We start from the raw sequence: 12,385 nt of genomic DNA, 5'->3' as shown, positions 1-12,385 counted from the left end.
CCTGATATAGCCAGGTTTTCCAGGACCTTAGGAACAGTGGTTCTTCAAAAAAAAAATAGTTGAAGTGAATTAAAATAATACATTTCTTATTTTAAATAATCTTAAGGCCCCCTGCTTGTGAATCACTGCTACAGAGGGCCTTAGTGGGCCCTATTCCACCACAGGGCCCTGGACAAATTCCTGGTTAACCTGCACTGAGATGAGTTTACAATTTTCTTAGTGCATTAAATACTTTGTTGAATGTTAAAGTAGAATCTAAATGAATACACATTCTTTAAACACAATCTAATCTTCAACTGACAGAATCCTTGCAAATACTAAAACCAAACATCTGGGACTGAGAAAACGTAACATCTGACGGTCCAAGTTCTACTTGCCAAGAGCAAATTTTATTGATTTCTTCCTATGTCATAAAACATTATTTCTCTAACTTAGCAAGGTAAATGCTTCACTAGCAACCATTTTGTTTCATAAAGGAAAAGCACATAAAACGTAGAGATAAAGGAGAAAGGAAAACATTTTGAGTGCAGAAGAGGTGGTTAAATATTTTACTTGAGGCAGTTTTATTTAAGTTAATTGTTAATTCCATGCTGTTTCGTTGTAATACAGATTTTACGTCTGTGGTTCCAGTCAGATATCCAGTAGTACAAACTAGTTTCAAGTTAACAAAGTACAGAAGAAATTATATGCATTATGTAGATTCAGGGGGGAAGAAGAAAAATAGACTATTTCATGTAACTCATGCAGGCTTAAAATCAACTTTATTAGTGCTTTTTTTTTTCTTTTTTCTTTTTGAGACAGCCAAATGGAGACCTGCATTTGTCTTAGTTCTAAAAGCAACAAGGCTCCTTCAGTTTTATAGAGCTGCAGCCATCCATCCACCCACCATCATCATCATCATCAGCCTATGTGAGCAATACAGTATTTTAGCACAAATTACAGTCCAGACCACTGGTAAATGTTACTACATAACTACTACTTGGTGATGTTAAGCATTTTGCTCCACATGGATATCAAGAAATTTGCTTTGACTTTCTCTGAAAAACTAAATTAACAAAAAGAGCACTTTGTTTAGACTTGCCCTTTTAAAGGTTTAATTGTTTTCTTTAACTGCATTTTATAATTGCACTAACACAGAAATATTACAGCTCAAACCACTAATAGTAGACATATCAGTAATAGTAATAAAAGTTAATTTCTGTAATTACATTAAGAAAAACTCAAAATATATCCAGCAACTGATAAAAATGTTGAGAAATAAAGCAAATGAACATTAAAAAAAAAAAAAGGAAAAATGTTGTACCAGGACAAAAAAAAAAAAAAAAAAATTATATATATATATATATATATATATATAATACTCCAAGAAATCTTTAAGTTCTGACCATTCAAAAATCATAATTGAAGTTTGTTTCATGAGTGGTATATTTTATTTCAATTTAAGGGCTAATAAAACAGAATAATATTAAAAATCAAACAAAGGGAGAGAAAACTGGAGGCATCAAGCTGTTGAGTGCCACTCATAAGGTTGGGCTTGGTGGCTCCCTTTGTGAGTGGGGTCTGGGGAAGGGGAGGGGGAGTGGGGTGGAGTCTCATATTGGCTGTGTTGTCTCATTGGTTTTCATCCTCCACATCTTGCAGCGCCTCTTTATTCTGTTCCTCACCTGTGCAAAGAGAAACAAAGCCATTGTTATTGCATCCTAACACAGTTATGTCCCATAACGCAATCCACATGTGATGTGTTATACATTATCGCACATCATCAAGTTTGCAACCCTTGCAAGATCTGTGCATTACGAGTTTGCCAAATAAAAAGCAAAAATCAAGTCAATAGTGAAGAACCGAATACATGCTGTGAGAAAAATCAAATTTATTTATCATGTTACAAATAGAAGATGTAACTTCCAAGCTTAAAAAAAAACAACTAAAATCTGGCTTAAGTCTAATTTGAATGCAGTGTTATCTCATGTGGTCATTTAACTTTCACACGTAATTCAATTCCCAAAGCAAAGGATGATACCCTTAGACACCTTTACTCTACATTTCTTAGTAAAACATACCAGAATTTTTCTAATATATTTGTTCAACACAGCCATTCCAATTGGACATTGAGGATCTGGCAGTGATCATGCAGAAACGGTTTGTTTCAGACATGCTGCACATATAGCACTCTGGTGGCTACAAAGATCGCAACACAAAGCTTACAAACGGGTGAGTGGTGATGCAATTTGTGGACAAAAGGGCAAGAGCTGGAAAAAGTGGCCACACTTACAAATAAAGTTTGTGGGCAATTAACATTTTCCTTTAGGAATCTAAATAGTGGGGATGAAAAAAGGCAAGATGGGTTAAGTTGGACGGCATGAGTCTGGACACATTACAAGATGACATGAAATGTAGTAGAGAAAGATTATACTGCTGGTTTTGCACAGAAATGCAGTGATGTGCACTTTTGAAATCAATAGAGCTATTAAAAACAAAGAGCGTCTTACTTTGGGGGTAAGAATGAAAATTTTGGATTGATATACTGCATACACTACATTAGATCTATAAAATATTTATGCTCAATTAAACAATAACATTAAAGCCACATTATATTGAGAAAGTGATTTAATTTCTGGTGGATGCATTTGAAAAGTAGGTGCGTTTGCTTGCACATTTCCACTACCAATGTAGCCAGAGCCCTCTATTTTAACACTTTTAAAGGCAGATATTAGAGATGGTTGGAAACTATGCCTCACAAGTCCTAAATCGGGACACTCTGAAACAATTGCTCTAAAAATAGCTTTGGTTTGTGGAGGAGCTTTTGAGGATGTCACCATGTACCAATGGGTTTCAAAAGACATGTTTGTCAGGCTTAGCATCTGAAACTGCAATGATCCGTCTTACCGTCTCCCTGCATATCTGAAGTCCATAGTGTCAGGTTATCACGTAACAATTGCATGATGAGTGTGGAGTCCTTGTAGCTTTCTTCACTCAATGTGTCCAGTTCAGCAATAGCATCGTCAAATGCCGCCTTTGCCAACCTAAAATCAACAGCCAGGTACATAAACCGTTAAGTTTCAGCATACAAGTGAACAGGAATACACTGCATTAAATACAATCTTGGTCTGACAAGTAACCAAACACTTATAAAAAGCTTGTTATAATTAACAGATACCATATTTATACAAGTGTAATATAAGAATATGATGGATAGACATTTACAAAACTGTAACTGTCTGTTGTACTTCATGTTAAGAAATTTGAAAACCCCCCAAAACACAAAGAAAACAAACCTGCATGCACGGTCGGGAGAGTTGAGGATTTCATAGTAGAATACAGAGAAGTTAAGAGCCAGACCCAAGCGAATGGGGTGTGTAGGCTGAAGGTCTGTCATTGCAATATCACTAGCAGCTTTGTAAGCAACCAAACTGTTTTCTGCAGCCTCCTTCCTGTCGTTTCCTGTAGCAAACTCAGCGAGATACCTGTGGTAATCACCCTTCCTGATGCATCAAAGGGAGAAAAGGTCTGTTTAAAACATGTAAAAATAAAGCCGTGACCTCATTATGTCACATACGATTCATCCTTAGATTAATTTAGAAAAAAAAAACCTCATGGCTTTCATACATTTTGTAGTAGAAGACCTTGGACTCTCCTGAATTTGCAGCTGGGATTAGGTGCTTGTCCAACACATCAAGGATGTCATTGCAGATTGATTTCAATTCAGTCTCAACCTGGACATGAAAATTCATAGTTTCAAAGCGTAAAACTAATCATTCTAGTTACGCGAATGAACGTTAGTTAGAGCATGTCTTACCGTTTGTCTATATTCCCGAATCATTTTCAATTTGTCCTCTCCACCCTTATTCTCCTCTTTCTGCTCAATACTACTGATTATCCTCCAGGATGCTCTTCTTGCCCCAATAACGTTCTTGTAGGCCACCGAGAGCAGGTTTCTCTCTTCAACCGTTAGCTCGACATCCATCCCAGCCACCTTCTTCATGGAGTCAACCATTTCTGGAAAAAATTGAAAAGGAGCGTGATGGATATTTTGCTGACTGGATTTACTTACAACAGAATACAAGTTGCAACCATAGCTTAAAGGGTTACTCCACCTCAAAATGAAAATTGTCATTAGTCACAATGAAGATATTATTAAACACAAATTAAGATATTTTGGATGAAAACTGGTAGGGTTGTGACTGTCCCATTGACAATTACAACCAAACAATTAACACGGTCAAGGCACAGAAAAGTATAAAAAAAAGAATAGTCCATCTGCCATCAGTGGTTCAACCGTAACGTTATGAAGCTACGAGAATACTTTATACGCTAAGAAAAAAAAAAAATTCAACAATTCGTCTCCTCCGCATAGCGCCATTTTGGAGAGTGTCCACTGAACGCAAACTGCATACGCTGTTCTGTGTCTGCCGCGCCACAAGGATACGTCTTCTACGTTTGTTTACGCTTTGATTTGAACGAAAACAGCATATCTGTGCAGCGCGGCAGACACAGAACAGCGTACGCTGCTTGCGTCCAGAGCGGATATTCTCTTAAATGGCGCTATGCTGAAGCAGAGGAGACAAATTGTTGAATAAAGTCTTTTTTTTGTTTTTTCTTTGCGTACAAAAAGTATTCTTGGCGCTTCATAACGTTACGGTTGAACCACTGATGGCAGATGGACTATTCTGACGATGTTTTTAATACATTTCTGTGCCTTGACAGTGTTAATTGTTTGGCAGTCAATGGGACAGTCACAAGCCTCCCAGATTTCATACAAAATATCTTAAATTGTGTTCCAAAGACGAACGAAGCTTTTATGGGTTTGGAACGACATGGGGGTAAGTGATTAATAACACTTTTCATTTTGGGGTAACCCTTTAAATGTACCATTTTCACTCAGTCAGAAAGTACAGTTGGGTTTCAAAAGTAAAATTCCCATTCATTTTCTTCACAGGTAACTTATAAACTCTGGTTGTTAATTGATGGTACATGCTTTTGTTGAAGCCATCAGCCAGAATAAATATATTTGTAAATAATTGTGTTTATCAGCAGAATTTCTGGTGGAAAAACTACATTACCCATAATTCTGCAGAGAAATCTCCACCAATCACAAACAAAAACCAAACAAAAAAGTGCCTGCCCACTCATACAAAGACCTGCAAATATAGCAAACTACTTAAAAATGTGCATGCATAATATGCAATAAACTTAAAACATACTGTTTCTATATACAAATAAATCAACATTATATTTCTGCATTGTTTTAATTCTACTGTCACTCACAAAGCTTCATGGGATTGTAGTTCTTTCCCTCATTAAAGCTGTTATGTCTCATACCCTTTGTCTGAATCTCAAATACGTTTCTGCTTCAAACCAAAGTTTGTAATGTTGCGATTCACCGCATAACTGGTTGGTTTGATTCATGGCTTCCTACGAGAAAAATACTTCTGAAATCAAGACCACTGAAAAAGTAGGAGGCCACTGTTGCACTCCATGGGGTATGTATTATTTATTTACTCAAATAAGAGAGGCTAAACATTATTAACAACCTTACATTTATTTGCATTCACCTTGGGTTGCCAGTATACAATCATAAAACACTGTGCATATCCTTTGTTAATCATCATTCTAGCACACTACATACTTGCAGTATACTTTCAAGTGTTGAGCGAAAACCCTAGATACCTAACATAGGTTAATGGGTGACTAAACCAAACAATAAATTACCATCAAGGAACAATTATAGCTGCTGGTTTAGGATATCTTTGAAATCCTGAATACCACAAGCCAGCGAGCCACTTCTCTAACGTTACAGTCTGAAATGAAATCTCACTGCAAAGCTACAGTATCTCAGCTTACTAAGCATTACTTGCTTTGCGTTACTGTACAATGCGTCTCAAAACCTAGCAACAAGGTACCTGGCTAGACAGCATTTTGGGGTACGTTATGCGCCCAACGCAACGCGCCCGTGATACGCAAAAATGCTGTCTAAGTAGGCAGCTCAAAAGGGTTTGAGACACTGCCACGGTCTCTCGTAATGTGCTGCGGGGGTAAACGCAGAAAAGGGAGGACCTCATGCAGAAATAACTCTTTATTGTGGTTAATTGGGTCGATTAAGACTGGTGTTTAATATTGGAGTCGTTCTTCGCCTACATGAGGCTTGAAGACCGCAGCCACCCCCTCCGCCATGGCTAGCAACAGCTTGCCTCACCCACTAACTCTCCGCCATTTTGTCTCCTCAATAAACGTCTCCATCTTCATATGCCATTCTGTAGTTACCCCAATATCACATCGACAGATTTAACGGACTGTACAAATAAACGAAACAACGTTTTTAAAAAGTAAACGGAGATCGGTTTACAATTCACAAGGTGTTCGCTTGCTTTAACCGCGAATTAAGCCAGCTAACCCGACCGTCAGTAACGTTAGCCTGCATGAGCACTCGCTTTGTAAAAAATAACGTTCCCGTTACCTCTCAATGTCTCTTACCATCATATCTCTCCGCCTGCTCGGCGAGTTTGGCTTGGTACACCAAATCCTCCCGGTCACCCATGTTGGACAGCGCGAGGCGAGCGTGTTTTGTGAGATTGGGAGTAAAGGAGGAGTGTGAGTTCACCGGCAGGCCCCTATGCGAGCAACAGCTGCGGCTTGAATGGTGGAGTAAAGATGGCGTTACACCTTCATCCGGGAACTTTCACACAGAGCATCTCCACACACTCCCTCTCTCCACATACGAATGCTGGATTTTTAACCCTCTTTATTTGAACAGAGAATGAATGCTGTGTGCCTTTTGCACCTTTTGTGTCAGCTAAACATTGTGTATTACTGGCAGCGATATTCTGTAAAAAATCACTGGAAACATTTGGATTTAAAGGGATAGTTCATTCAAAAAGAACATTCTGTCATGTACTCACTCTCGTGTCGTTCTATTCTGTGAGAAATATGTTTAAAGAAAGTCTAGACCCAAATGCAATACCTTTTGAATTAACACATTAGAACACAATTATTTTGAATTTAGCAAAACTTTCAACTGAGATAACTTTCAGTTGTAAATTCTGTTATTTACTTTTCATTTATCAGCATACAAGAAGATTTTCTGAGAAATGTCCTTTTCTCGTCTAGTCGATGGAAAATGTTTTGAAGAATGTTGGCAACCAAATAAATACCAACATTCTTCAAAATATTTTCTGTGTTCCACAGAAGTCAGTCAAACATAGTTTTCAAACAGCATAACATAATAAATGATTACACTTGATTGCTTCAATCGAACATATTAAAAACAAAATACTAAATTCAAAAACATTTAAGGTGTTACTTTAAATTGTATTTTATTTGGGTCTAGACTATATTTCTAACAATTACACAACATACAAATTAAATGGTGTGCTGTTTCAGTTTAAATAACTACCAGTAAAGTAATTGCGAAACTGTAATGATAGATCACTTTCTGATAAAAATTACAAATTTGACACCAGATTGGCTCATTAAAATTAATAACTCTGGATATTATATAAAAGAAAAGACAAAATGTACTATAATAGGATAATTAAATAAATCTCTCAACAGAGTAATAAATACAAAGGCATGAAAATAGTGACAGAGGCAAAGTAAAAGGTTTGAGTAGCATTACTATAGGGGTCAACTTTATTTCATGTACAGGAATAAAACTGTAACAAAAACGTAGGATTTTTTTGTGTGACTTAAAACACTGTTCTGACAGACTTGGATGCACATAAAGGATAACACAAGATTAATTTCACAAAATTACCGTGTTGATATTTAGGTTCTAAACATAATACTTTGGGTACAATTAAAATGTACAGAGACGACTTGCGATTACTCTTTCAACTCAGTCATAGACGAAAGTGGAGCGTTTTGAGGTGAAATCATTCTCACAGGACACAGGTGAGAGTTCAGACTTACAAGACTCCAGCTTTGCTTTGTGACTGATTTTAGTGATCTAATTTCATCAATGTCATTTCTGACTGAAATATAGACAGTTAATAAGACAGATCATGAACATCAAAGTCCTTCATAATTACGACTTGTGTGACAATTACATAACATGGCCGGCTTGCTGTCACATCATGACAACATACAGCTAACCTACACACATACACGACATAGCTTTCTAACATTTAGATGTGACATAACAGAAAAGTTTCCAGGTGATTGTCATTGTTACCAAACAAAGTTAGTCAACTTTTTTCTTTTTAAAAGTAACAACAAATAAAGGTAAAGGGTAAAAATATTAACATTTGATAAGTGTTCTTGTAGCCTGTCTATTAGTGTTATAATTGATACATTTGTTCACAGACATTCAATTTCTATTCTCCAAATACAGTCATTAGTAATGGAAGTTGGTTAAAAGAAACTTTTCTGCAAGGTTGAACAAAATATACTCCACTTTTCCCCACATGTTGCTATTAACTAATTAGGCTAAAGACATTGCTGATTTGGTCATTGACAACAATCTGCAATTAAGGCAGGCAATTAGGAAAGCAACGTCTTACTTGGGCATTAAAGGACAAAATGCACTATATTTCTGCAATGAAATAGATAATACAGGCATGATGGAGGCTGATGTTTCAAAACAAAAAATCAATAGCCAGATAAACCAATCATAGATAAAGGCTACTCGTTTGTGCAAAATCAATTGAGCAAAACACATTTGAGGCATCAGGTTAGACTTTGCACATTAGTGTGACTCTTCATATGATCCTACTGTGTTATTGTAAAGATAGCTGGGTTGTTTTTGAAATATCTTTATCTAATATTAAAGTAGCTTTGGAGAGTAGTAGTAGAGTGTCGCTACAACAACCACTTACTGTATTTCCTACCTTGGCAAGGGAAGTTTTGGCAAAAACACATTGGTTATTTTAAGTGGAAAAGTCACAATGTTGGATTTTTATTTAAAAACAAAAAAAAATCATTTAAGTCTATCTTATGTTGACGTATTGAGTCTAGCATTAGAAATTAGTGTTACACATTCAACAAATCCGCATTTAGTGTAATACTTCCAAGTACAGCAATAATGGTGAAAGGAGCAAGTAGCATTTCCTGATAATATATAATGAAAATGTAGTAAAACAAAGTTAGCGGTAGTGAATAACGATGCATGGCCCATCTTGTATACATTAGAAATGTGCATAAATAAAACTAAATGCTGTGAGGGTTCGGGCTACTCCATCTTTTATATAATGTACCTCCCCGGTAAGAACCGCTTCATGACACAACTGACCGGTGCTGAGCCAGTAACGACTGACAAGCCAATGAAAAAGACTAAAAACTATTCAAAGCATGTTTGATCTGCATTTCTGAATATTTTCATGTGGTAGATGATTTGTAGTGTGAAAGCTGCTGTGTTCTAGGACACTAAGTAGTGTATGCTACCGCATTCAAAGAAGCAAAGGAACAGTCCCTTGTTAAGACACCAAACCGCTCATGTTTTAAGTCCAAGCAGGCTTCTTCCTCTTTTGTCAGTTCACAAGAAGCCACACACTAATGCTCCTCTCTCTGTAGTGTATGGTGTTGTGTGTGGAATTTAGTGTTTACTTGGTAAATATCTTCAATTATTGCATAAAATCTAGTAAGGGAATTGTTGCAGGTATGGTGAACGTTGGCATGAGACACAATGGCACAAGGTAATGACGAGGCGGACAGGTAAAGGGCAGTAGTGAGGAAGTGTGAGGAGCCAGAGTGTGTGAGTATGTGTATGTGTGTGTGTAAGTGAGTGTACATCTAAGGGCTGCTAGGGAAGACAGTCTGCTCTCTCAGCTCAGTTCGTCCTCTGGATTGTGCTGGTCCAGCAAGCGGACGTGGGTAAAGGGAAAATGGCCATGCTTTCCCTTGCACTCACCCTCCCACTGACCGTTTACATTGATCTTGGTCACCTTCACCATGTCGCCGACCTAACAACAGAAATGGAGGAAACACTTTGTTAATGCAATGCACAAAACAGAAAACTCAAACAGAGAATTACAGTTCCACTGGGAGGCGCCAAAGCCAAAAAAACATGTTTTATTTTACAAAATTCTATTTAAAAATACATTTTTAAATGTACAAAATCAGTCATTTGTGTCTGTGTTACACATAAAATACTGTGCAATAAAAAAAAAAAAGCTACAATTGTTACCTCCAAAGCAAGAGCAGTCTTATCATAGGCATTGGGAACTCTCTTCTGAATCGCCCTGGCATAAACCGGACCATTCTGTAGATTGGGTAAGGATGTCGGCTGGGCATATTGGCCTGGCTCGCCAAGCAGAGGTTGAGACTGAGAACCATGGCCGTCGGAGTTACCGTGAGCTCCGGATCCTCCAACAGACCCTCCAGGGCCACCTGATGTTGGCGAGGCCGGCCGGTACTTCTCCACGTAGGGCACTGGGATCATGCCGACACGGCCTTCTGAATTCTGAGCGTTCCACCACTGCTCCTCCGGCTTCTCCAGAACTCTAAGAATATCGCCCTTTCGAAACGGAAGGTCCTCATCATCATTGCCGGGGAAGTCAAAGAGAGCTCGGACGTACTCCTCTTCCAGCCTCTGAGGAGCTCCTCCTGTTCCTGCATTGACGCTGATAAAGGACGAGTGCTTGGCTTTGCTGATGGGCTCAATGAGAGTGGTGGTATCCAGGTAGTGGATCTTATAGAACTCCAAGAGCGCAGGTAAGGCATCAAATTCCTGATCTCCAATACGGAACCGAGGAGGAGCGAGTCCTGCGGGATGACAGCGAGAAAGCACATAGGATGGATGGACTATCAAGACTTACTTAACCTTAATCTATGAAGACTTCACTAAATGGTAGATATAATAAAATTACAATTGTTGTTGTGTAAACCGCCATTTTTTAAAATACCACACATAATAGTTAATAAATTCAGTATTACTACGCATACAGCATTTACAAACAACAAAGTGGGTGTTTTGTCATTAAAAATACATATGGTTTCCATTACATGTTAAAAGATCTAAATTATCTGAGTGACTGAATCAAAAACACGGTTTATACTGAGAAATAACAGATTTGTGTGTGTGTAAACATCTTACAGAGAATACTAAATTACGACGTAATACTAGAATGATAAAAAAAAATCAGACTGAATGTGGAGAACTATTCGTAGTATAGAAGTACACAAGTTTCTCGTCGAGCTGCTAAGCGTGTTGCTAAAGCAGTATTTATTCGACCCGTTGTTGGCAGTATATTTATATGCACCGCTTAACTTACCTGGTCCAGACTGGCGGTTGCTGCTGCTGCTGATGCTGTTTATTATGTAATGAGAGACTTTGGAGTTCTCCGACACAGACAGCACGTAGTCCCCGGGAATAGTGATCGAGTCCCGCACCAGGAACACTCCATGCCTCTGCCCTTGGAGCAGCGAAACCGCCTCTTGCCGGCTTAATCTCCCCCAATACCAGCTCCCTCGGTCCTCCGAATCAAAATTTCCGGCCATGACTAGCGCAAGAAAAAAGCCCAGGCTTCACAGGCCTTCCCTTCGCCTCTCCTTATCCGCAAGCAGCGTTCAACTCATGCAAAAACTTTACCGCGTTCCGTTGTTGAACACGTTTCGAATACGCGCAGCATTCGCACACTTTTCTACGCTTTTTTGTTCCAATCGGGTAAGAAAACAGCCGACGTCGGAAACCCAACGTGCATGAGACGCAAAAACTACGACTATTCGCCCAGATCCTCTGATAATTGTTCAGTGTAAACCAAAACGTACATTGGAAGTTGTCACAAGGAAGTTCAAATATTTCAAATGGCGGACAAGGGAAACAATTTTTGACCTTATTTCCCGGAAGTGATGCAATAACACAGTCAATTCAGACGGCGTCTATAGGTAGCCATTTTGATGCGGTCAATGTTGAAAACGAGGCCATAGCCCCGTATGATTCTGCAGTTTCATTTAAAGACTTTACCATTTTATTTACTTTTATTAGATAATTTGTATTTTTATATGAACACATCTGGTTTTGTTTTACTTAACTTTGTAATATATTTACTCGTATATAATATATATATATATATATATATATATATTTTTTTTTACGTCTTTACATCCAAATGAATAATGATGTTCGTATTCATATTATTATTAATTCATATTTTTAGTAATTTGTTTTTATCTGTGTTTAATAATGTGTATGTATTTTTCTGTCCAGTGCCAAATATAAATTTCCGTTCTGTGAAAATCTGAACGGAAAATAAAGTTAAATAAAATGTGTTTCTCAAAATCACGATAGTTTCTAAAGTAAAATCCAGTTTAGCCCAGTGGTTTATAGCTGGTCAGGTCATTAACTAGTCCTAATTGGTCACCATCTGGCTGTCCAGCTACCATGTTTTCCAATCCAGCTTGATTTGACCGGCTGTGGTTTGTTGGTGAAAGACCAGCCAATGACCAACTGGAA

At 37.9% G+C, this 12,385-nt stretch overlaps 2 protein-coding genes across 3 annotated transcripts; both read right to left on the bottom strand.

Annotated features, from left to right (window-relative positions):
- Window positions 1–534: 534 nt before the first annotated feature.
- Window positions 535–6,715, bottom strand: ywhae1 (tyrosine 3-monooxygenase/tryptophan 5-monooxygenase activation protein, epsilon polypeptide 1). 2 transcript variants are annotated; one of them, XM_058799748.1, is made up of 7 exons: window positions 6,472–6,715; window positions 3,797–3,996; window positions 3,607–3,713; window positions 3,276–3,482; window positions 2,887–3,023; window positions 2,273–2,312; window positions 535–1,664 (listed from the first exon to the last, which is right to left on the bottom strand). In XM_058799748.1, the coding sequence occupies exons 1-6, from the start codon at window positions 6,533–6,535 to the stop codon at window positions 2,305–2,307; spliced, it is 723 nt and encodes a 240-aa protein (XP_058655731.1). In that variant the 5' UTR covers window positions 6,536–6,715; the 3' UTR covers window positions 535–1,664; window positions 2,273–2,304. The 2 variants fall into 2 exon arrangements, with proteins under 2 accessions (XP_058655731.1, XP_058655730.1); XM_058799747.1 differs by lacking the exon at window positions 2,273–2,312 and having other exon boundaries at window positions 6,472–6,714.
- Window positions 6,716–7,597: 882 nt separating this feature from the next.
- On the bottom strand, window positions 7,598–11,866 carry crk (v-crk avian sarcoma virus CT10 oncogene homolog). Its single transcript, XM_058799746.1, has 3 exons — window positions 11,205–11,866; window positions 10,118–10,695; window positions 7,598–9,893 (listed from the first exon to the last, which is right to left on the bottom strand). Exons 1-3 carry the CDS (start codon window positions 11,428–11,430, stop codon window positions 9,756–9,758), a joined length of 942 nt encoding a protein of 313 aa, XP_058655729.1. The 5' UTR covers window positions 11,431–11,866; the 3' UTR covers window positions 7,598–9,755.
- Window positions 11,867–12,385: the final 519 nt, after the last annotated feature.

Source organism: Onychostoma macrolepis, chromosome 15, assembly GCF_012432095.1.
Source record: "Onychostoma macrolepis isolate SWU-2019 chromosome 15, ASM1243209v1, whole genome shotgun sequence".
NCBI classification, from domain to species: domain Eukaryota; kingdom Metazoa; phylum Chordata; class Actinopteri; order Cypriniformes; family Cyprinidae; genus Onychostoma; species Onychostoma macrolepis.
This window is presented reverse-complemented; position numbering and strand designations above follow the sequence as displayed.

Excerpts from the sequence above, each read along its gene's own strand:
- ywhae1 (XM_058799747.1), bottom strand. The coding sequence starts at position 6,535 with ATGGGTGACCGGGAGGATTTGGTGTACCAAGCCAAACTCGCCGAGCAG. Across the intron at positions 3,997-6,471 it reads GCAGGCGGAGAGATATGATG|AAATGGTTGACTCCATGAAG; the intron begins GTAAGAGACATT and ends AATTTTTTCCAG. Across the intron at positions 1,665-2,886 it reads TTCAGATATGCAGGGAGACG|GTGAGGAACAGAATAAAGAG; the intron begins GTAAGACGGATC and ends CTCTTTGCACAG.
- crk (XM_058799746.1), bottom strand. The coding sequence starts at position 11,430 with ATGGCCGGAAATTTTGATTCGGAGGACCGAGGGAGCTGGTATTGGGGG. Across the intron at positions 10,696-11,204 it reads CAACCGCCAGTCTGGACCAG|GACTCGCTCCTCCTCGGTTC; the intron begins GTAAGTTAAGCG and ends GTCATCCCGCAG. Across the intron at positions 9,894-10,117 it reads AGACTGCTCTTGCTTTGGAG|GTCGGCGACATGGTGAAGGT; the intron begins GTAACAATTGTA and ends TTCTGTTGTTAG.